General features: G+C 30.1%; 2 protein-coding genes across 5 annotated transcripts in view; one reads left to right on the forward strand and one right to left on the reverse strand.

Moving 5' to 3' along the window:
• The window catches only part of LOC148301804 (DNA oxidative demethylase ALKBH2-like), a 142,192-nt gene that overhangs the window by 68,104 nt on the left and 51,002 nt on the right, over positions 1–23,086 (forward strand). The gene's annotated exons all lie outside the window — the stretch shown is intronic.
• The window catches only part of LOC148301805 (uncharacterized), a 119,829-nt gene that overhangs the window by 66,466 nt on the left and 30,277 nt on the right, over positions 1–23,086 (reverse strand). Inside the window, exon 3 of one of the 3 annotated variants that reach the window (XM_088272671.1) lies at positions 2,719–2,775. The exons of the other annotated variants lie outside the window; for them this stretch is intronic. Within the exon in view, the coding sequence (XP_088128797.1) occupies positions 2,719–2,721 (3 nt within the window). The 5' untranslated portion in view covers positions 2,722–2,775. The remainder of the gene's footprint in view (positions 1–2,718; positions 2,776–23,086) is intronic. 3 annotated transcript variants of the gene reach the window in all.

Here is a 23,086-nt window from a genome sequence, read left to right on the forward strand (position 1 = left end):
AGAGAGGACCCATTGTTTGTCTGTTTATATGCTAACGTATATCGGGGAAACCGAGGTTGTAGTAACCCGGGTCCGAAGTAACAACGCACCTCTCTCCACGCTTTGCCAGGGTAATCGCCTATGTATGTAGATTCAGCCTTTTTTCTCACCAAGAGATGTCTCTGGTAAAATCTATTGATTCAAGTACAATGTGTCGAAATTGGATCATATATATAAAACTTCTAAGAATTTGAGTAGTGTGGTTGTCCATCATGGGTAGAATTGGTGAATGTTACAGTGTGTAAAGTCATCCCTTAAACCAATCTATGACAATCTAAGTCCTGTAAATGCTCAGAGTTCCATATTCTTCTTCATCTATGTTGAGATGTAAAAAATAGATTCAACTACATTCACAAACCTCACACTTACATGCTTTTTTCCGGAAGTAGCATGAAATGCGCGTATGAAAATTTGCTTATAAGGATTTCAAAGGCTTAGAATCTGGATCAAAACAGCGCGAATGCGCGATGTTACTGAACATTTTCAATATATTTCTTTATTAAACGTGTAGGCTTTATCGATAAAACTAAGAATGGTGTGTTGAGATGGTTTGGGCTCGTGAATCGAATGAGCGAAGAAAGGATTTTTAAACAAAGTTACACGGCGAATGTGGTTAGTAATATAATCAGAGGAAGACTGAGGAAAACTTGGCATGATCAAGTATTTCAAATACTGGTCAGGTCAGGAGTCGGAATAATTGGAGAGTATGTATGAGAAGATGTATTAATGTGGAAGAAGCGAGAAATGTGTGCAGGAATAGATTGGTGTTGCGTTCTATTTCTCTGACCACCACTGCGATGAAGCGGTGTGATGGTTAGTTAGTTTTGGAAATGTTACTTTAATTATAAATAAACACATTTGCTACCTGTAAAGTACAATAAATTTTGCTCTATACTTGTAAGAATATTTTTCATTGTTGTTACTTTTGACCCCGGTTTCCCCTACATTGAAATGCTATGAAAACATTTTGCGATATCAATACGTGGTAATACAATACACAACTCATCGAATATTACATAAGGATCCTATAGCACGTACAAAACTTGCAATCAAAATATAATAAAAGGATCGTTGAAACGTGTGACACAGTTATTTATGTGCAGGTTCATTGTCCATCTGTGTCAAAATTTATGTTCCTGTATTCGAAATCAACAACAAAAAATATTTATTATTAATATTTGATTTTTGTACCTTAACTCTAGAGCTTTCGTTGGGTTTTATTATTATGTCAAGCTTTTATTTTGGACAGCGAAAATAATATTCTTATTACTTTTATTCAGCATCGCTTACCTATCCAACAATTAATTTCTCAGCGATACGAAATTTGTGAAGTAATTTTGAACTACTACCACATTTCCGATCGGTTTGAAACTTTACAGACATACCGGAGCTAGCTAACGATAACATGAGCTTGTTTTTGATTTGTTTTTATTATTTTTATTAGTAAGAAGTTTTGTGTTATTATTATAGTCAGAAAAAGTCATAAATTTACGGACTTACCGTTTTAGAAAAGATGAATATATAATAAACTATATAGTAAATATCCGTTATACAATGTGTTAATATAACTAAGTAGGTAAATTTGTTATAAAAATTGCTTTGCATGTAGCTTTAGGAGGCACAGTTTTATATAACCAAACTTACAGTTTTGTGATACTAAATTCACTTATTTTATTTTAGATATTTTCGTGTCGTGTTTCTCATTTTCTGTGTTATTAATTGTTCTTTATTTATCTCACGTTTTTAATTACGCTGTGTATTTTTATTGCTGTATTTAAACGAAAATATCATGCATTACTCATTTTCTGCCCTAATCACATAAGTTGCCACTAATTACCATAAATATATATGAAAGGTTTGTCGTTATGTTCAAACATATCGTTTCTTTTGTAACATACATTTTTTAAAGTGTTTCATAAGAAAAAAATAGTGTTTAATTTTTAGAGCGGCAAACAGCATGGAAAAAAGTTTGATTAGTCATTCGACCTTTCATAAGTATCATGTAGGTACTGTATATATACGGAAAACATTGGAAAGGATCAAATGATACAACAAATCAATAGATGTTAAAACTACAATATATATTAATATATATATATATATATATATATATATATATATATATATATATATATATATATATATATATATATATATATATATATATATATATATATATATATATATATAATGTGTATTTTTTGTGCTGTGAACAGTGCGCAAATTATACTATATAACTATTACTCGTTCATTCAACAATACTATATAAAGGTTTTGGTTTGCCTAAATTAAAAGGGTTATTTAAAGAATTGAGAACTTTAAAGCATTCGATAAAACGTACTCGTAATAATTTGATTTTTCCAGCTAATGAGTTCTTCTTACGTTTTAATGAGAGATAAATTAAATTAATTTGGTACTGGGCTTCATGTAATCTAGTTTATTATTATGAATGAATGAAAAATTCGGAATCAGAATAAATTCAAGAACAATAGTATTCAATTTGAGAACAATGCGTGATTATTTTATTGTCGTGCGAAATTTTCCCTTAATTTAATACGAGTTTTGGAAATCTTTATCTGTCCTGTTCAGTTTTGGAGGCCACTGTTTAAACATATTTTTTTAAGCCAAAATATATTTTAGAAATCGTAATATACTTGCGATGATGATGTTTTTTATTACCATTTTAAAGGTGAGGTCTCACATTAACGGGTATTGATCAATGAACTGGATTCTCACCTGAAACAAAATAAAATATAAGCACATTAGTTTTATTATTTGTAAAGTATGTCTTATAATACAACTTGATTCATGGTCGTTACTCCTCATGTTATTATGAGAAATAACAGTCATGAAACACATTGTATACAAATAAATTCTATGTTAGGAAAAACCTAATTTAATTTTTCTTAAAAAAATTATATTTTGACAATATTTCCTTTGTTTTAATTCAACTCATTTTGTACTGTAAACAATAACTTCATAAAATAAAGTTTTAATATTAACTTACTATACGAGTATGAAGTAAAAATATGTTAATATTTTGAGTGTATTTAAATTTTTGTTATGTAATGCTGTAATTCGTTAATGAGTTATTTATATCATTTTTATTAATAATTCATTAAATAAACCGTAAATAAATCACATGCATAATGAGTATGTGATTGTCAATGGTGAATGTTAAACAGTGTTCAAAGTTATCACTCAATCCAGCCAATGATATATTGCCCTTTAAATACCCTGACGTTTACTTTCATTCTCATCTCCCTTGAATCTTTCATCTATGTTAAAATATCCATAATATTTTTTGTGTAACACGTTACTTAAAATTTTAACAAATTTTTAATAAGCTAACGGCCCGTACGGTTGTAAACGCGTTTGACTACCGTGCTAGAAGTCTCAGGTTCGACTCTCAAGGGTGCCATAGTAAATATGAGTGTTCAAACAAACGCCAGAGGACGCCCACGCCGCGAATATTTGCGACTTGTACGAGGACATGGACTGTTCAACGTATGAGGAGCTCAAGAGGGTTTCGCAAAATAGACCGAAGTGGCGAAAGAGGTATCATTTGTTGCTGCAGACCAATCTACAGGATTCAAACAAAAGAAGGAGTTTACTTTTATATTGATCAAATATTACCATAGTTATTTAGTGATTAACGATCCATGTATCACCACATCGATATAATGTAGCGATATATTGATCGTTAATATCGATAAAATTCTAGCGCTCACCATAGAATCCATGCATTTTTTTTAGTATAATTGATATAACGTATAATATAACGTATCAGATATTGATCTGTTCCATGTGTCTGAAGGAGTTTTCCGAAGCGGGATTCTTTAGCAATAGTTCTTGCAAATATGTTATTTTAATGTATGCGATTTAATTTTTTTATAGTTTGTAATGTATATATATTAATTGAAATAAATACATTGAATTGAATTGAATTGAATCAGCTAGATTTTAGCACTGTAATAATTTAATACTGTCAAACGTATCATGAAATATCTGTTTATATAAAGACAATTTCAAGTTTTTTACAACAATATTTATTTTTGTTAAAACATTAATATATGGTTTATTTCTGAATTAGGTATCACTTATTTTTTGACATCTCAAAAAATGATTGAGAAGAATATGGAAGTCTAGGTATTTACGGGGCTGACGACCGTCATTGCTTGGTTTTAGTGATCACTTTACACACGTGTAACATTCACCAATTCTACTCATGAATGACAATCACAACACTCAAATTCTTGGAACTTCTATAAATATGGTTCAATTTCGAAACATAGTGCTTGAATCACTAGAATTTCACTTGAGACATCTATTGCTGAGATGAAATATTCCATATTCTTCTTCATCTTCAAATATATGAAAAATAACTCCTATAATTGGAGATAATCTAGATTTGTTAGCAAGTATTTGGACACACTCAAAATGTTGTAGGTATCGCTTAGTCGCAAAATATAAGACAGTAAAAAATAAGAATTCAATGCCTCAAATACTAATGGATACTAATGGAGTGTAAAATCAATTAGGGTTCCAAATCGTTGATTTATAAACATTGTGCAGAACTCTGAAGTAATATATCATCGTAAATAATTCATCAAACCTTCGAGGATTGTAATTTTCCGGTTGTAATTAAAACTTACAATTGACTAATCGATCTCTTTCGAAACTTGATGAGCGAAAAATTATCGACATTCGCTCTAATTTGTCCGATTTATTGGACGCTTTATTTCGTGCATTTTTGTTATTATTTTTGTTTAGTTAATTTATTGTCCGCCTCCGTAGTGTAACGGTCAGCACGCTCGGCTACTATACTGGAGGTCCCGGGCTCGATTCTTAAGGGGGGGGTCAAATAGTTATAAGTGATTTTTCACTCTAATATTTACTCAATACTACCCAGGACTGGTAACCGAAGCGGAGGGGTGATCACCTTTCCTTCATGTGTTAACGATCAAGATAACACTGTGTTTATATGATGCAGTGCCCTATGCACCATTGGGTGCAGAAAGGGGTTAAAAGAAATTTATTATTTTCCTTTAAAAGCATTTTTACTCGGCTAAGATATATTTTTTTACGTGTAAATTTATTTGTATTTTTATTTTAGTTTTTGATTTGTTTGATATTTTGAATAAATTCAGTTGTGTATTTTTATAAAATATATCCTACATTCAATACGTGCATATAGTACTTACTTCCTACTTATATGATTACCTAATATAGAAGGCACTGAGACATGACAAATTGAAAAAGGCTGTCTACTCTTCTTACATTATTTTTTACATCATAATCTGCTACTAGATGTACTTGAATACCTCAGTTACTCATACCGTAATTTTGATCATTTTTCATTAAAAATAAAAACGTACTCACAAATTATAAATTCGCTTGTATGGAATTATTTTCCTCGAATTGTCGTGGACAGAATCAGGAAGGATTCCGCTATATAATTTAAAATGAAAAAAAGTAGGTATGTTCAAGAGAAACAACCGCACACATGAAAAAGTATTTCATTCATGGAGGCGGACAAATTAGAAGTAGGTACATATGTTAATTGTTATTCAGGGCATGAAATAATTCGGATGAATTCTTAACTGTGTTTAAGTGAGGAAAGCTGTTTGCTTCGCAAAAATACAACACTTATATGTACATGTTTAAAAAAATTATGCGATTTGTGTATTCAACAATTGGCTGAATGGTGAATATTCCATATTATTTTTTGACATCTCATCAAAGATGAAGCAGAATATGGAAGTCTGGGCATTTACGGGGTTGACGACCGTCATAGGCTGGTTTAAGTGATCACTTTACACACGTGTAACATTCACCAATTCTACCCATTATTGACAACCACGCTACTCAAATTCTTAGAAGTTCTATATATATGAACCAATTTAGAAACCTTGTTCTTGAATCACTGGAACTTCACTAGAGACATCTATTGGTGAGATGTAAAGAAGCTTTTTATTAAGCAGAAACTCTTATATTAGTAGGTATGTGATGTCCGAATCCTGGATTATAATCACACACATGAGAAACGCCAGAAAATACCATTTTCATTTTTATTATTTAAGCTTATAATTTGACCAGATAATTTATTTACAACATTTTGTCAAAATGTTGTCAATATTCCACATTGTACAAAGTGATCAATTAACCCACTCCGTGGTAGATCTAAAGTTCTGGGAATGTTCAGACCTCTATATTATAAATAAATGCTTCGTTTCTGTTGAGATGCCTTAAATAAATATTAAGAAATATTTGGTTTGAAGAGTCCTATGAAAAAAGTCGAATCGTTTTGTTGCGGAATAAAAATATCGTCAACGAGCGAGTAAATCACATTCTCCAGACCAGAGAAAGAAATGTCATCTACTTATTTTGCAACAACTCCGATGCTGTTTCTCAACTGAGACACTGGAACAATTTCGTTACTCGTTGAATTCGAAGCGATCGACTTTTTTCTTACTCGAGTTACCGCGCATCCGTGCAATGTGTAATATTCAATGTTTCATTTCTCAGGAGTATTAAACGGCATAAAACAAAAGGCAGGTCATTGCTTTACAAAAAGAAAGCGACGCAATCAAATCATACGGCATTTCTTGAGTGGAATAATGTGTAAAATGTAAATAATTGTGTTTACTGTGAAAATTACGCCTCACTTGTGTGAATCGTAATTTCACACAAATCGTAACAAAAAATACAACGCGGAACTCGCTTATATTACGGATTAGATTATTCAAATCATGTTGCAAGTATTGTATTAAAGTATGCATGCGTTGATCAGCCGAACTCATAATATGGCCAGTCCTGCACTATTCGCCAGATCACTCTTACGTATTATATTATTGAAATCAAGTTGCAAGTATTGTATTATTACGGACTAGATTATTGAGATCAAATTGCAAGTATTGTATTAAAGTGTGCATACGTTGAACAGCCGAACTCATAATATGGGCAATCGTGGACTATTCAACAGATCACTCTTATATTATGGATTAGATTATTCAAATCAAGTTGCAAGCATTGTATATTAAAGTATGCATGCGTTGATCAGCCGAACTCATAATATGGCCAGTCCCGTACTATTCACCAGGTCACTCTTACGGATTAGATTATTGAAATCAAGTTGCAAGTATTGTATTATTACGGACTAGATTATTAACAGCCGAACTCATAATATGGGCAATCGTGAACTATTCAACAGATCACTCTTATATTATGGATTAGATTTTTCAAATCAAGTTGCAAGTATTGTATATTAAAGTATGCATGCGTTAATCAGCCGAACTTATAATATGGCCAGTCCCGTACTATTCACCAGGTCACTCTTACGGATTAGATTATTGAAATTAAGTTGCAAGTATTGTATTATTACGGACTAGATTATTAACAGCCGAACTCATAATATGGGCAATCGTGAACCGTTCAACAGATCACTCTTATATTACGGATAAGATTATTCAAATCAAGTTGCAAGTATTGTATTAAAGTATGCATTCGTTGAACAACCGAACTCATAATATGGCCCATCGTGCACTATTCACCAAATTGCCATTATTATATGCAGTAAATTCGTTATATAAACCGTAAATATTTTAATCACATTTGATTCAAGGTCCAATACGTTTTTTCTCTCAATACATCAATCATTAGTTACCCAAATCTGCGAGGCATTTCACCTTCACCCACGTTTACAGTAATAAAGTCGCTGTATAATTTGAACATAAATAACATAAATATTAGCATTCTCGATATATAAAAAATGTTTTTTCTTTGTGATAATACTTTTTACTAAATTAAAATACTAGGATTGTATAAAATTGTTAAACTTGTCTAAAAATAATTTTGAAAGTAAATTTTTGCTTTCAATGAAAGAAAGGACTAATAAATAAGGCCATGATGTTAACCTGCTTCTTATGAGTTGTGTTCTCCCCGAAATTAGGATGAAACTTTTTTTTAGATTTAAAGAAATAGTGATATTTACTAAGTAAAACTTTATTTAAGTATAAAGCTTTTAATTCGGCTTTTTCTAAGAGTAGAATGGTGAATATTATACTCAGACTTCCATATTCGTCTTCATCTACGTTGAGGTGTAAAATGTGAAACATTTAATGTTAGTAACTTAATTAACCCGCCATACGACCACAAACCGATGATTTTTTTCTTCATATAAGAGTTATTGTAAAGTATTATCGAATTCAAAAATATAAAAAACAACAATATATAAACAAAAATAATGATTTCTCCATTGGAAGTACAATATATTTGAATTTTCATTTTCATATACTTTTTTAAGATACGCATATTTTTTTATGTGTATAAAAATAAATAGAAAACTGGAATTTAATTTCTTCCGGAGATATTAATTGATAAGCCCCGATTTGCCGACTGAAGCAGTATCACTTTTAAAATATAATATTACGTTAAATACTTCGGAAATAATGAAGAAATTTTAGTGACGAACGGATGAAACCAGTTTTCCTTGTCATTTATTTATTCTATAGTACTTCCAGTGAATATCTCGGCATGATTCAACTCTTAAAAATTCTTATTACGTAAAAGGTTATTTTTCATTATAGGCGAGCGTCATCAATGCAAAAATATGTGGAATTATGTAGGTAGATAGATGTATAACTATGTTAATGAATTATTATGTTTTTCATATAATTTTTTAGAATGTGTGAAACTGGCAAAGTTGAAAATTGCGCTCTACTGATGGGATGATTATAAAATAATTCAAAAATAGAAAAATTTGCGACCAAAAAAATTTCAATAATTGAAACAGTCCAAAATAAATAATGTATTATTGTAAATGAGGCACTTTATAAAGACTGTAGATTAAATAATCCATTTGTTTCCGCGATGTCGTACGTTTTATTTAGTTGAAGGTTCTAAATTTTCCAAAGAAAATCTTAAACCCTTTCAATTTTAGAATCTTAACAAACATCGTGTTTCTTTCAATTGAAAAAGTGAAGCTTGATATTCAATCTTAATAAAAACTTACGTGTGCGAAATTCTGGGATGGTATTTTACCCTAGACCGGCTTTTAGAACGTAGGGAATACATTGTAATTTACAGAAAAGGTGCTTTCATCCATATGAGGTAATCATCCCCTTAAGATTTTTTTTAAAAGTCTTTTATTTATACTTTTATTTAAGTTTTCGTAGGGTTTTAGTTGCAACAAAATGTATCGCTGGCAGGTTTATAGGATAGTTTTCCTGAATACTGAACGATGCAGTTTACCTATACATATGTGAGTAGTATTTACCACTCCGCAATTTGTTTAAAGGACAATAATAGTCCGTCTGGGAGGTGTTCTTGACATCTTTTCAGACCCCATTGTCGTCTCAGTGACACGTGGAAAGTTACGAGGAGGACATGTTTCAGTACTGACTAAAATTAAAGGTACAGGATGTCTTAATAAGCCAAAATGTTAACAAAAATTTGTAAGTCAATAAGTGCGGATTTAGGGAAATTTTAATTTTAGGTTGACTTGCCAGTATCGTGATTGAATAGGTGTATTAAACTAAAAGCAATAAAATTTTAAAATTTATGCGTGATAGGGCCAGGGTGAAAAGACGGGTAACAGTCGAAAGCAGGTTTTTTTTTATTCCCTTTACCTCAGTGTCTGATATACCCAATATATGCGAAGTAAAGTCTCAACAAAGGTCAGTTTTTCACACATTCCTCCAAGGCGCCAGTTGTAATCGGTTTGAAACCCGTCGTATAAAGAATTCGCCGAATAATCGATTGATGAAATCACGGCTAGAAGGATTCTCCTTCAGTGAATGCTCGTAAAGAAATTTTATAATAAAGAGATTAATCGAGAGTTCATTTATATATAAAAAACTAATTAATCAAGATTGTGTTTCTTGTTGTAATGGGAATTAGTTTTTTTATACTGAGTGCCAAAAATAAACTGAAAATAATTGGCGTTTTTTAGTGTATTATTCTATCCTTAACTTAACTTAATATTATGACAACATATTTTCTTAAAAATTCTTTACATTTGAAAGCAATAACGGTATAAAAATTTCAAAGTATATTTTTGCTAGTAAAAAAGACTTTATTTTATATAAAAAATACCTACCCATTTTGTACAAAAAATACATATATAGCATTTTAAAGCCTTCTTATAGACGGGTTGTTGAAAAGTAGAATGCCATTCTATTAAAACAACCTACAGATGATTTCACTTACCGATACATACAAAATATCTACTTTACCGGAAAAAAATATCCCTTAGATATCATTTTTAATAAATTTAGTGAAATTTAAAGAGATATTATATAATTATATTTATATTAATGTATTATTGATTCACGGAGCATCGCGGCAATTGACTAAATAAAGTCTTCAATAAATTTATACTTTTCATCATATTCAATACCAATATGCGAACGAAAAAGCTGATTTATCCTTGACTTATAAATTATACGACACAAAAGAAGTCAATATTGACGTTTTTACTCCTTATTATTACGTGTACGATAACAGCACGTCTTTTCCGAGAATTCGACCTATATTTTTTTATGGATTTGCATATAAAAATGCAATAAATTGTAAGGAAGCAAAGTAATTTGAATATTTGTCCTGGTAAAAAGCCATTAGATAAAAAAACGTCACGACTTCGAATATATTACCCAAAGTTATATTTTTCAACGAAAAAAAATTTGCATGTATAAAACTTTATATTAAGTCATATTAATTCTCTTAATAATATATGTATACATTTTTTGTTTTTTTTTCAATGTTCATAACATTGATTAATTATTTTTCTAGAATACGTTATGCTGTTCAGCATATTATTATACGTTAATTTAATAAATTAAACTTATGGTAAAAAATAAACAAAAATAATATACCTGTACTTAGTTAGATTATTTGTGTGAATTAAATATTTTAATATGAAATATAAATTAGTAAACTTACATTCGGATCAATTCAGCAAAAGCGATCAAACGATTAATTTTTGACTTGATAAAAAAATAATATCCCCGTTATTTCATGCGTCATCCACGGTCATCATGCCATATTTTTTTTTATAAAGTTATTGCGTGAGTTTATGGTTTTTAGAGAGTAAAATATTTTTTAATATGATATTGATTAGGATTTTTTTAGTAAATAATAACAAATTGAATTAAAAAATATTCAAAAATAACGCAATAAATTTTGTAACATTGCGTTAAATTTTTCATTTTTCAGATGTGATAATAAAACGTAGATCAAGTATAATTGATAGATATTTATTTAAATTATTAATCTAGGATGTATGATTGGAAACTGAGGTTGATGTTGAAATACGATATGCAAATAAAGCTGTCAGAGGAAATAATAAGAGAGATATCACAGTGGTCTTGTGGTATCAAGTATAGGTGCCTACTCAATTATACGGACTGTGGATATTATTTACTTCACACAAATTAAAAAAAATATGTTTATGAAAAAACATTTGCTACATTTTGAGTGTGTACATACTCAAAATGTTGTAAATAAATTACCTGTTCAAATTATAAGCTTAAACAATAAAAATAAAAATGATATTTTCTGGCGTTTCTCATGTGTGTGATACAATCTAGGATTCGGACCTCACATACTAATAAAAGAGTTTCTGCTTAGTAAAAAGCTTATTTTCATCTCACCAATAGATGTGTCTGTAATTCAAGAATAATGTAGTGAAGTTCTAGTAATTCAAGAATAATGTTTCAAAATGGGTTCATATATATAGAACTTCCAAGAATTTGAGTAGTGTGGTTGTCAGTAATGGGTAGAATAGGTGAATATTACACGTGTGTAAAGTGATCACTTAATCCAGCCTATGACGGTTGTCAGCCCCGCAAATGCCCAGACTTCTATATTCTTCTTCATCTTTGATGAGATGTCAAAAAATAATCAAATACATTTAGTTGCTGATACAGACTTTAATTATTATTACTTTATTCTGTCCTTGTTAAAATAACATAATTACCCAAGATGTTAGAATGCAGTCCCAAACGTTGACAAGTTCTCATATATATATGCTAAAATTTCACTATTTTTTTTTTTAATATGGCACTGTATTATTTCAATATTGGCAATTTAATTCTGTTTCTGGTGAAAATTTATGTTTTTAGTAACCAAAATTAATTAACTTGGCATCCATATCTCATTTATTTTGTGATCGCTTAAATACAAAATACATTCCTAACAATGAAAAAATAAGGGAATAGAATTGTATTCGGGTATAGTCCACTTTCTTTTAATTTTATTCGCGATCATTACATGTTTCATAAACTTTGAAATTATCACCTTACATGTGTATGTATTTTATTATATGTAGTCATATAAAACATGTATTACACTCAATTAATTATAACAACACAATGTTGTAAAATGTAAAAAAAATAAAATAGCGTTTGATAATTGATGTCGTAATATTTTTCCTCTTTCTTTTTATACCTTGAATTGTTATATACAATATCAACGAAAATTTAAAAAATATTTGATTAAGTTTTTTTTTGTATCAAGACGAGGTTTCAATTTCGAGAGAATTTCGTTAAGTTCTATAATGATGATTCCCTTCGTGAACGGAATAAATTACTCCGTTATTTAAACGGTTAAGCGCCAACTTTCCGCTGAAAATGGGTTTCCGTAACATCCATTTCAAGTTCCTCGAGGTCACTAGTTGAAATATACGGTTAGAACTCGAATCTTGATGCTGCGGTGAACAATTCCCGTCAATCTGGACTAGGTGATGTGTAATGAAGGTCGAACGAGTTAGACAACGGTTTAAATCATTACGGAAGAATTGACACGCTAAACGTTTATTTACTTAAAACATTTTGAATATGTCCAAATTCTTGTTCACAAATCTGGATTATCTCCAATTATAGAAAAATTTTTCATATTATTTTTTAACATCTCATCAAAGATGAAGAAGAATATGGTCTGGGCAAGTCTGGGCATTTACGGGGCTGACGACCGTCATAGACTGGTTTAAGTGATCACTTTACACACGTGTAACATTCACCAATTCTACCCATCATTGACAAACTCACTACTCAAATTCTTGGAAGTTCTATATATTTGAACCAATTTTGAAACATTGTTATTGAATCCCTAGAATTTCACTATTGATGAGATGAAAAAAAAGCTTTTTATTGAGGAGAAACTCTTTTCTTAGTATTTTTTATTTTGTTTTTTGAGTATTTTATTTATTAGTAGTTTATTTACTTATTTATATTATAAATACCTGTATCCTTAGACTGAGCCAAGCATTGCCTTCATTCAGTCTGATTTAATAGAAAATAATAAAAAATAGGACACATTTCTAATAAGGGTAATTTTACAATATTTGTGAAGCAATGAAAATATTAAAAAACCATGACACATGAAATCGAGAACATTGGAAATGCTGACTGACAACTGCTGTCAAGGTACATGGTGTCCACCGTAAGAAAATTTTGATATTGCGTGTGTTTCTGTTACGTTTAATAGATGGCGCTGCCACTGGAGTTTAAAAAAAGAGTTGTTTCAAAAAGTATAATTTTATCCGTCACAAGTACGTTAATATCAAAAATCTCTAGTTTTTCTTTTCCATTTAACCAAACTAAACCGCAGTAATGCATGCCCAGGTACAGCTAGCGTAGTATAAATCTCGAAACACCTGTTTTAATAAGTAAATGTACAGCCACTGGTTACTGGTTAAACCATTACTTTTCCGAATTGGGTAGTTTGCATTAAATCAAATATGTACCCGCTCGTTTATACTTTACAGGGATTTTTTATATTTTCGTGTCGATAATTTATTTTAACCCCGGTATCAATTCCCTCGTATCGGCTTTCGTCCTGTGGCATATCAGGATTTTATTATCAATACAGGAATACATTTCTCTCATTTCACTCAATTGCCTCTTCGGTTTGAATGGTTTAAACGGAGTATCTATGTATTCTATATTCAATAGGTCGCTCTCATTTGTCGGGAAATGATCGTTATAGGCTTTGGGCAAGCGGGCCGTAATGGGACACAGTGGAAAACCAGAAAATAGCTGGGAAATGAGAATCGAATCATTCAAAGAGCTAGCGTAGCGGAAAATTTCACGAGCCTTCTTAACTATCGGAGCACTGTTTTGAGAGGGTTTCAATTTAGATCTAGCGAAATTTATCAAATTTATCCTTTGTTTCATATGAATTACCGAGAAAATTTGAATAGATTCTTGATTTTTATATTTATACTGTTGGCGTCGTGGGTTTTTGGGCATATGAACTAAGTACCTACGTACATACATAATTTATTTTTTTTTATGAAAAATTCTTTTTTCTAACGGAATAACCCCCAAAACTTGTAATTCTAGACGCTTGTCTGCAGGTAGGATAGTAAGGATAGGGCCCGCAACGCCAGTTTCGCAGTCGAGCGTCTACCGAACTACGCCACGGCATTTGAAGTTATGTTGACTGTGATTTTTTGTTGTTTCAGATAATGGATTATTCGCCCTACGGATGATATATCACGTATTATAGGATATATGTCTCTTGTGAAGTTCTAGTGATTCAAGAACAATGTTTTAAAAATTGGTTCCATAGAACTTCTAAGAATTTGAGTAGTGTATTTGTCAATAATGGGTAGAATTGGTGCATGTGACACGTGTGTTAAGTGATCACTTAAAACTAGCCTATGACGGTCGTCAGCCCCGTAAATGCCCAGACTTCCATATTCTTCTCCATCTTTGATGAGATGTCAAAAAATAATATGAAAATAACTCCTGTAATTGGAGATAATCCCGATTTTGTGAACAAGTATTTGGACACACTTAAAATGTTAGGTATTTATTTCTCTAGACTTTATTGTACTGTCTATTGTTAGGTGTGAGGTTTGGCTAATATATTTGCGGTGCGGTTATTAATAAGTATTTGGATTTGCCCGAACACAATAGTTAATATGTAAGTTTAACTTATACATAATATAACGTTTGTCGGAGAGTTGCATTGTATACAACACATTAATGCATCTGACATTCGCGTACACCTGGTTTGATGTATTCATTGCTGATGTTACTGCACCAGACATTTTGCATTGGAGATTACTACCCCCTCCTACTGATGGTGACCCGAATCTCGATACCCAGTGTCACAGAAAAAATATCACAATAAAAATATACATTTAATGCAAAAACTCCTAGATATTTTTCTTTCTCAAGTCAAATCTTTTGTCGTACTGTATCTTCCTTTTAAAATTATTTTTATTGCAATATTCAGAAAATGTTTCCAAGGCACAATTTTTATTTGTAGATTTTTCATTAGCTAAATATTTCTTTTTTTGGGATTTTTTATCATTTTAAGCTTTCAATATATTTAATAACTAATTTATTAATGTCGTTCAAAAATATGTATGTTAAGCATGTCTTCTTTTTTAATATTTTTTAGAACCTTTATCGTAAAATATTTTTATTTTGTTCGGACAAAAACTTGGTTAGAATAAAAACAAAAAAGGTCAATATTGTAGTAATTAGGATATTTTTAGATGTGAGATGAGATTTCAAAATAATTTTTCTTCATTTCATCGCGATAATTTCAAAGTGTGTTTCTTTTCAGATTTTAGTAAATTAAAAACATTTTATCCATATTTCATAATATTTTGTTTTTAATTCATTAGAAACGACAAAAATAACAACAAAAACGAGCTTTGTGTAAATGAATAATAATTTACAATCAATATAATATTTACTAATTTGAAGAATAAATACCACAATAATTAAAATATAAACATAAAATACTTCTAAGATTACATTTTTGGGTTTTTAGAGGTAAACACGACTAGTTTTAACACTTATATTTTTAATAATTAAAGAGAATATCTGTAGTTCTCAATACTAGTCGTGTTTACATTAATAAACTCAAAAATGTTGGCTTAAACAAGTGTTTGTTTTTTTTTTTATATTTGCAAGTGATTTGCAGCGTTTTATCTGGTCACCCGCAATATTTGCCACACATATTACTATATCCCGTCATCAACGGACGTACTATCCTTTTGTATATAAAGAACTTTTGTAGGTACAATTATAAAAATAAAAAAAATAAAAAACACTTGCAACTCTGTGCACCGAATACGTCAAGCGATGTTTGCGCTGCATTTTCAGCATATTGATCCTCGACCAATACGCTGAACCTTGAAACATATTTTCTCTCTACAGCGAAATCTGCTGCGGTGCGATTGATAATATTTGCACAAATAAACAGATTGCAATAACAAACTAAATTGAATATATCATTCCAGATTTCAAACTACCTGCGTATGTGTAAGTATTGAGTGTGTATATTATAATTATGGTCGCATGGAATGAATTGTATTATGATCTTGAAATCCTCAGTTCGATTCCCTCCTACTTAACACTTATAATTATTTTCCAATACATTTATGTACGGCCATTTTTTATTATTTATTTAGAGGATACTATTTTTCGTGTAGAAGTTTCAACATTTACACAAATATTTATTTCTTAATTAATTTTTAACTTATTATTACTGTACTTCTATTTCTGAGAATGAGTTATGTTTTGGGAGATCTAGGGTTGAAATAATAGCCACGGGATCAAATGTCCTCGTCACTACCATTTAATCACAGTGGTCTACTACTTTTTTGCTAGTCAAATAAGTTGTATTTCGACTTGTACGAAAAAACACATTCATCAGTTATACCGAATAAAAACCTATACGGTGTTAAATTTCACTGAAAGGATTTAAATACGTATCTAGGTTCATAGTTAAATGTCCTGTTTAAATTTCACGCGCGTCGTATATTTCTCACAGCATATTTTATAAGTAGCGAACTGTCATTATTTTTTTGCTGTCTAGGCAGAGTGCTTTCAACCACAATTTATTAGATTAAAATTGCTTACAGCAAAAAAATGCAGAACCTACCTACACTTCCATGTGAATCTAATTTTAGGATAAAAAATAGAAGATTTAAAAGTGTTTCTGTTTAACTTTAACTAAAAACCACAATATTAAAAAAAAATACTATTTTATTTATATTATTCATATTATTTTCATTTCTCTTTGTTTAAACAAATAATATATTTCGTATCACCCTATACAGAGGTTATGTTATTATTCATAACGTTTTGATTGACTGAACACGTTTGCATTATTTCGAAACCTATCCATACCCAAACGTGGGTTAATAGCACGTGCTATTAACCCACGTTTAATAGCACGTGCTAATGCACACATCATGGATGGAGTTAATAATCGTTATTCATTCATAAATGATTTAAAAATATATTTAAACGACTCTCTATAATATGTTGGAATTTCTACTGTCGTGACTGTAACTGTAGGTTAATTTTTATTTAGTATTCCAAGTTCTTTCATCTAAAATAATAAACATTTTCAATAAACTTGCTTTTTCAATTGTGAATATTTGATCGTATACTAATCAAACTCTGTAATAAATATATCCATCAAAGCTGAGATTACAGTGAAGAGATTACAGATAACGCTTTAGCGGAGTGTAGATAACTTAAACATTCTCGGCTTTTGCTTCTAAAGAGTTTGGCATTTTGAAACCGGTCACTGACTCATAATTTTTGGTACGTCAATGAATGCCGAAAAGAAAATTAATATGATATAATGATAAAATATAGTAAGGTTAAATTTATCTCTACTACACTGTCAAAATGAAAATTTTCGTATCGAATTTTCCTAGGTCAATGCCAATGTCATGAATGAAAAAAAAATTAAGGTTAAATTTATCTCTACTACACTGTCAAAATGAAAATTTTCGTATCGAATTTTCCTAGGTCAATGCCAATGTCATGAATGAAAAAAAAATTCTTGATATATTACCATAATTTGGTGCTATTTACCAAACTTATATGTGTACAACTTTTATACAATTCATTAATTTTGTGGTACAAAATTAAAGTATTAAATATGGTAAAATAGCATAAAAATAAAATATTTTTGGCATTCTTTCTTTATTATACGACAAAAAACTTTAATATCTACACTTCGGTATGCACACGACGGTTTTTACTCGTAAGTATTCTGAAATCTCGTTAAAATACTTTATGTTTAAATGTTAAAATACCAAAGTTTTTTTTTAACCTATTTATCTACCTTTTTATGTATTTATCTACCTTGACATCATTTCCGAAAAAATCGTTAAATTTAAGATAATGGTTTTGGTCAAATACAGTCAGGAGAGAATAAATACATTTAGCAATATGATATAATATTTCATGGAAAAGTTTAACTAATGTAGATACTCATCGTATACGTCAGTTTTCCTTATTCCGATTTCACAAAAACCATAATTATTTTTTCGAACGAATAATGGTTTCAACTAGTTTTGATAACTATTGATAGTAACATTATGAAGTAAAAATTGTAGTTCTCAAAACTTGTCATGTTTACATTAATAAATTCAAAAGTTTTAATCATCACGTTATACTTGTACCACATAGTTAATGCCTAATCAATATTTAAGTATATTTACACATGTATTATCAATTTGACATCAACATTGTAGTTTATTAACGACTGCTACTTTCAGAAGCTAAACGTCCATCGTCAGGTCTGAATAATAACTAAACTATAAAATAAAATAAAAACTGTTCTATAAATAAGGAGAGGGGTAAGTTAGAGGGGCGGGGTTAGTCAAGTGGGCGGAGTTAGAAAATTAAAGAAAAATGGTAAGCAAAGGTGAATAATTTTGAAACAATAATTTAAATTTTTCATAAATTATTATTAGAATTAAGATTTTTTTGGATTTCTAAATTTTCTAAATAATTCATAATTTAAAATTTATGTGGTACAAGGTGTAATAATTTTAATTTATGACTAATTCAGTGTAGGTTAATTATTAAGATCATAAGATCTAATAATTAATCTACACTTTTTTTCTCTACATTATAGAGCCTTAAAAACCTATTTTCGAAATCTGCTGTTAAAGATACAATACTCTCCTAAAATAAATATCTTCTTAAATCACAATCCAATAAAGACAATATTTGTTGACTGTTTTGACATAACGTAGTTAATCTAACTATTGTTTCATCTCACTACTGAAATTTACCAACCCTTCATTGTTCACGAATTTACATATATATAATATAATATACATCCATTGGAATGAGGCTGGATATAGTCACCAACCTTTGAAAGCCTTCTGCTATTGAGTCATGCCCTTAGCAGACCAATAACGGGATTTGGTTTGTTCAGACTACAATAGAAGGGTGCTCTTTTGTGTGAGTACTAAAATTAAGGAGGGTAATAAATAGTATAGTAATTAATATCATAAGGGTCACAATTATTTAGCTTTGTCTTTCGTCTAAATATCTCTAATAACTATTTAGAATAAATAATTCGTTACGAAAAAAACAGACATAATATGTTAATAAATATATTCTGTTGGCCCTATTCTTTTCAAGTATTTTACGTTACATTTTTAACATAATTTATACATCAAAAAACATATCCCAGTCATTTTTCTTATTTGTATCCCGTGTGTTTAAGATAGATCTTATATTTGTCAGGAGTCGAGAAAATGTTAATCAATAACAATTTAACAAAGACATCTGTCAAACTTTAAGGTTTTTTTTTAATGAACGAGAACACGTTGTTTTCCAAATTGTTGCTTATTGTCGGTGAAAATCTCTCTAAACATAATGATTTCGGTCACGTTTGATATATGGACCCAGAGCGCCGGTAATTATCTAGCGAAAACTGATTTTTACTCAAGAATAAGATGACAAGTATTTATTTCTTAACTTTTTTTAAACTGGTAGACGTTTGACAGATTCGTAGAGTATGTCCATATGACATATTATTTCGGATTTAACATTTTGGTTATGTTTTGCTGCTAACAAAGGACGTTTGTACCGGAAGTATTTTTTATAAAATCGATGACACCACCAAAATAGTCAGAATAAGATAAAACCTAATAAAAAATAAAAAATATATCAGAATTATGTTTAATCGTTTTGTGAGAATCACGTCTTATAAGATATTTCTGCTCCAAAAAGTAAATTAAACATCTTTTAAATGGTAGGAAGAATGATGTAATCGTTCCGGAAAATGTATTTAGGTACCTACCTAACAATAATTGGTTGAATTCAATTATTGTGTTGAGTAAAACGATGAGAATCTGCTGGCCCTTGTCGAAATGTGAAACGCTTCGAATAGCGAATTTAAAAATATGTTATTATATGTTTATTACGTAATATTTATAAAATTTCTTTTTAAGAATTGAAATAGGTACCCTCATTTTCGAAAATATGTTACAAAATGTATCAAAAACATTTGTGGTGTTGTAGGTGCACAAAAATCGTACACAGATGAAGAATGTTTGAATTTTTTATAGTAAATTGGCATTAATTTTCTCTGATGATACATTCTCATTCTAACCCTCATCTGCACCCAATGGTGCATAGGGACCAGTCCAGGGTAATATTACATAAATATTAAAGGGTTAACTCACTTATATTTATTTTCACCCCCTCCCCCCGTTGTAATCGAACCTGGGACTTCCAGGTAGCTAAACACGCTAGCCATTACATCACGAAGACGGTTTAAAAATATGATGATACAGCTGTACTTTTCCAGTACGGCGTCAAAAAAAGAAATTATGATATTTTATATATATTTTTTTATTGCAGTACTTTCATTCAAATTTACGCCAAATTTATTCATCCCAAAGGATGATAGTAAAATAATTATTTTCCAGTTTTCCAGATCCATTTTCAGAATTTATATTAGCAGTCACATTACCATCCATAGGGACAAATTGAAATTCGCTCTTCGCAGCAAATCAATATAGGTTGGGAATATCAAAACTCTCTCCGTCGACCTTCCCTAAGGCAGTAATAAACAACGACAACATACCTGAAATCTCATGGGACGGGGAAGCTAGAAAAGATATTTAACCTGAAATTTTCAATCTTTTGATACGAGAAAAAACATACCGCTTTCTGACCTTTTGTAATTTGAATGTATAATATTACTTATTTTCTTTTGAATCGCCATATTCTATCTGATTTTATAAAACATCCTCTGACTTACGAAAATATGAAAAGGGTTTATTTTTTACGGGACAAAAAAATAGTTGTATTATTTTTTGACATCTCATCAAAGATGAAGAAGAATATGGAAGTCTGGGCATTTACGGGGCTGACGACCGTCATAGGCTGGTTTAAGTGATCACTTTACACACGTGTAACATTCACCAATTCTACCCATTATTGACAACCACACTATTCAAATTCTTGGAAGTTCGATATATATTAACCAATTTAGAAACCTTGTTCTTGAATCACTAGAACTTCACTAGAGACATCTATTGGTGAGATGTAAAGAAGCTTTTTATTAAGCAGAAACTCTTATATTAGTATTAAAAATAATATGAAAATAACTCCTGTAATTGGAGATAATCCAGATTTTGTGAACAAGTATTTGGACACACTCAAAATGTTGTAAAAAATAGTTGTTGGCATACGATAAGATGATATTTTAGAGGATGTGAAGAGAAAATCTCTCAATTATGATGACGTATTCAAAGTCGAGTTTTATTTTTTTAAATTAAAAGATTGTGTAAAGATATACTTTAGCGAAGTTTTCGTCGTTCATTCAAAATTTATCTAAAGTTTTTCTATAGTTCACTTAAAATTTAATTGAAGGAATTGGTATATTAAGTACGAGGGTGTTGGAAGTAAATTTACTTAATCAAAAAAAGTGAAAAATAAGTAATTTATGACAAACAGCCTATTGTACATTGAAAAATAAAAATTAATCAATTTTATTTAAAATAAGATCACGATTTGTAATTATTTATATATATTTTTAATTTAATGACATTTTTTCGCTTTTTAATTGATTTTATACAGTTAACGTTTTATCCATTAATTATTGTCTTAATTAATTAATTATTGTCCGCCTCCGTAGTGTAATGGTCAGCATGCTCGGCTACCGTTCTGGAGGTCCCGGGTTCGATTCCCAGAGGGGTTTACTCTAATATTTATTCAATATTACACTGGACTGGTACCTGAAGTGGAGGGCTGATCACCTTTCCTTCATGTGTAATCGATCGAGATAATACTGCGTTTATATGAAGCAGTGCCCTATGCACCATTGGGGTGGGGTAAGGGTTTTATTATTATTATTATTATTAACGTTTTATCCATTAATTATTGAAAATAAATTTGAAACCTGACTGTGAAATAACTTGAAAACACTCCAAAAGGTATGTGTTATTACAAAATGATTGATAGTTCTTCGTAAATATCTCAAAAACATTTTGGAGAGGTATCGCAACGTAATATTTTCTTATACATTTATTTTACTATAATCTTTTAGGCAGAATGATGTCAAAAAATCTCCCATATTTTTGAAAAATTATCGTTCGTAAGTATTTACGCATTTTTAATTAAAGTTTTACTTGGTAAATACCACTATTTCTTCAAATCTACTGTAACACTTTTCGATGCATTCCGCATCATTTTCAAACACCGCGGTTTTTGGAAATGATCTATACGGTGCACCGTATGGATTTTAAGAAAAAGTGGTATTTAATAAGTTAAACTTTCATTTAAAATGGATAGATTTTACCACAAAGTGACTGCCAATTCAATTAATGAAAGTATTTATGGTTAAAGAAATTTCTAAACACTGTTTTGCGATGGCACTTAATATAGTATTCCAATACTGCAAGTAAAACACCCGTATCCACATACGAGTAACATATTATATGATGATAAATTCAACACATTTCGCGAGAATTCTAAGATAAAGTTGAACTTAACGGATTTTTAGTAGTAAGAGAAGACAAAGTATGTATTTACACTGAGTTTGTGTTGTTAAAATAACAAAGACGTAATCTTTGATATTATAACATTTTGTATACCTACAATGAACGCTCCGCTGATTTGTGTAGAATCACTTTCTTGGGAGCGTCCATTTATTCCGCTTGTATATTGCGAAAATTGTCATTGTTATATTATTATTATTAAACAAACGTGATTCTTTTCCATTCTGATGATCTCAAATCGAGTGCTTTCCTTTATTA

The sequence above is a fragment of the Brachycentrus maculatus genome, unplaced genomic scaffold (genome assembly GCF_059751285.1).
Source record: "Brachycentrus maculatus isolate JH-2025_06_01 unplaced genomic scaffold, ASM5975128v1 h1tg000514l, whole genome shotgun sequence".
Classification (NCBI taxonomy): domain Eukaryota; kingdom Metazoa; phylum Arthropoda; class Insecta; order Trichoptera; family Brachycentridae; genus Brachycentrus; species Brachycentrus maculatus.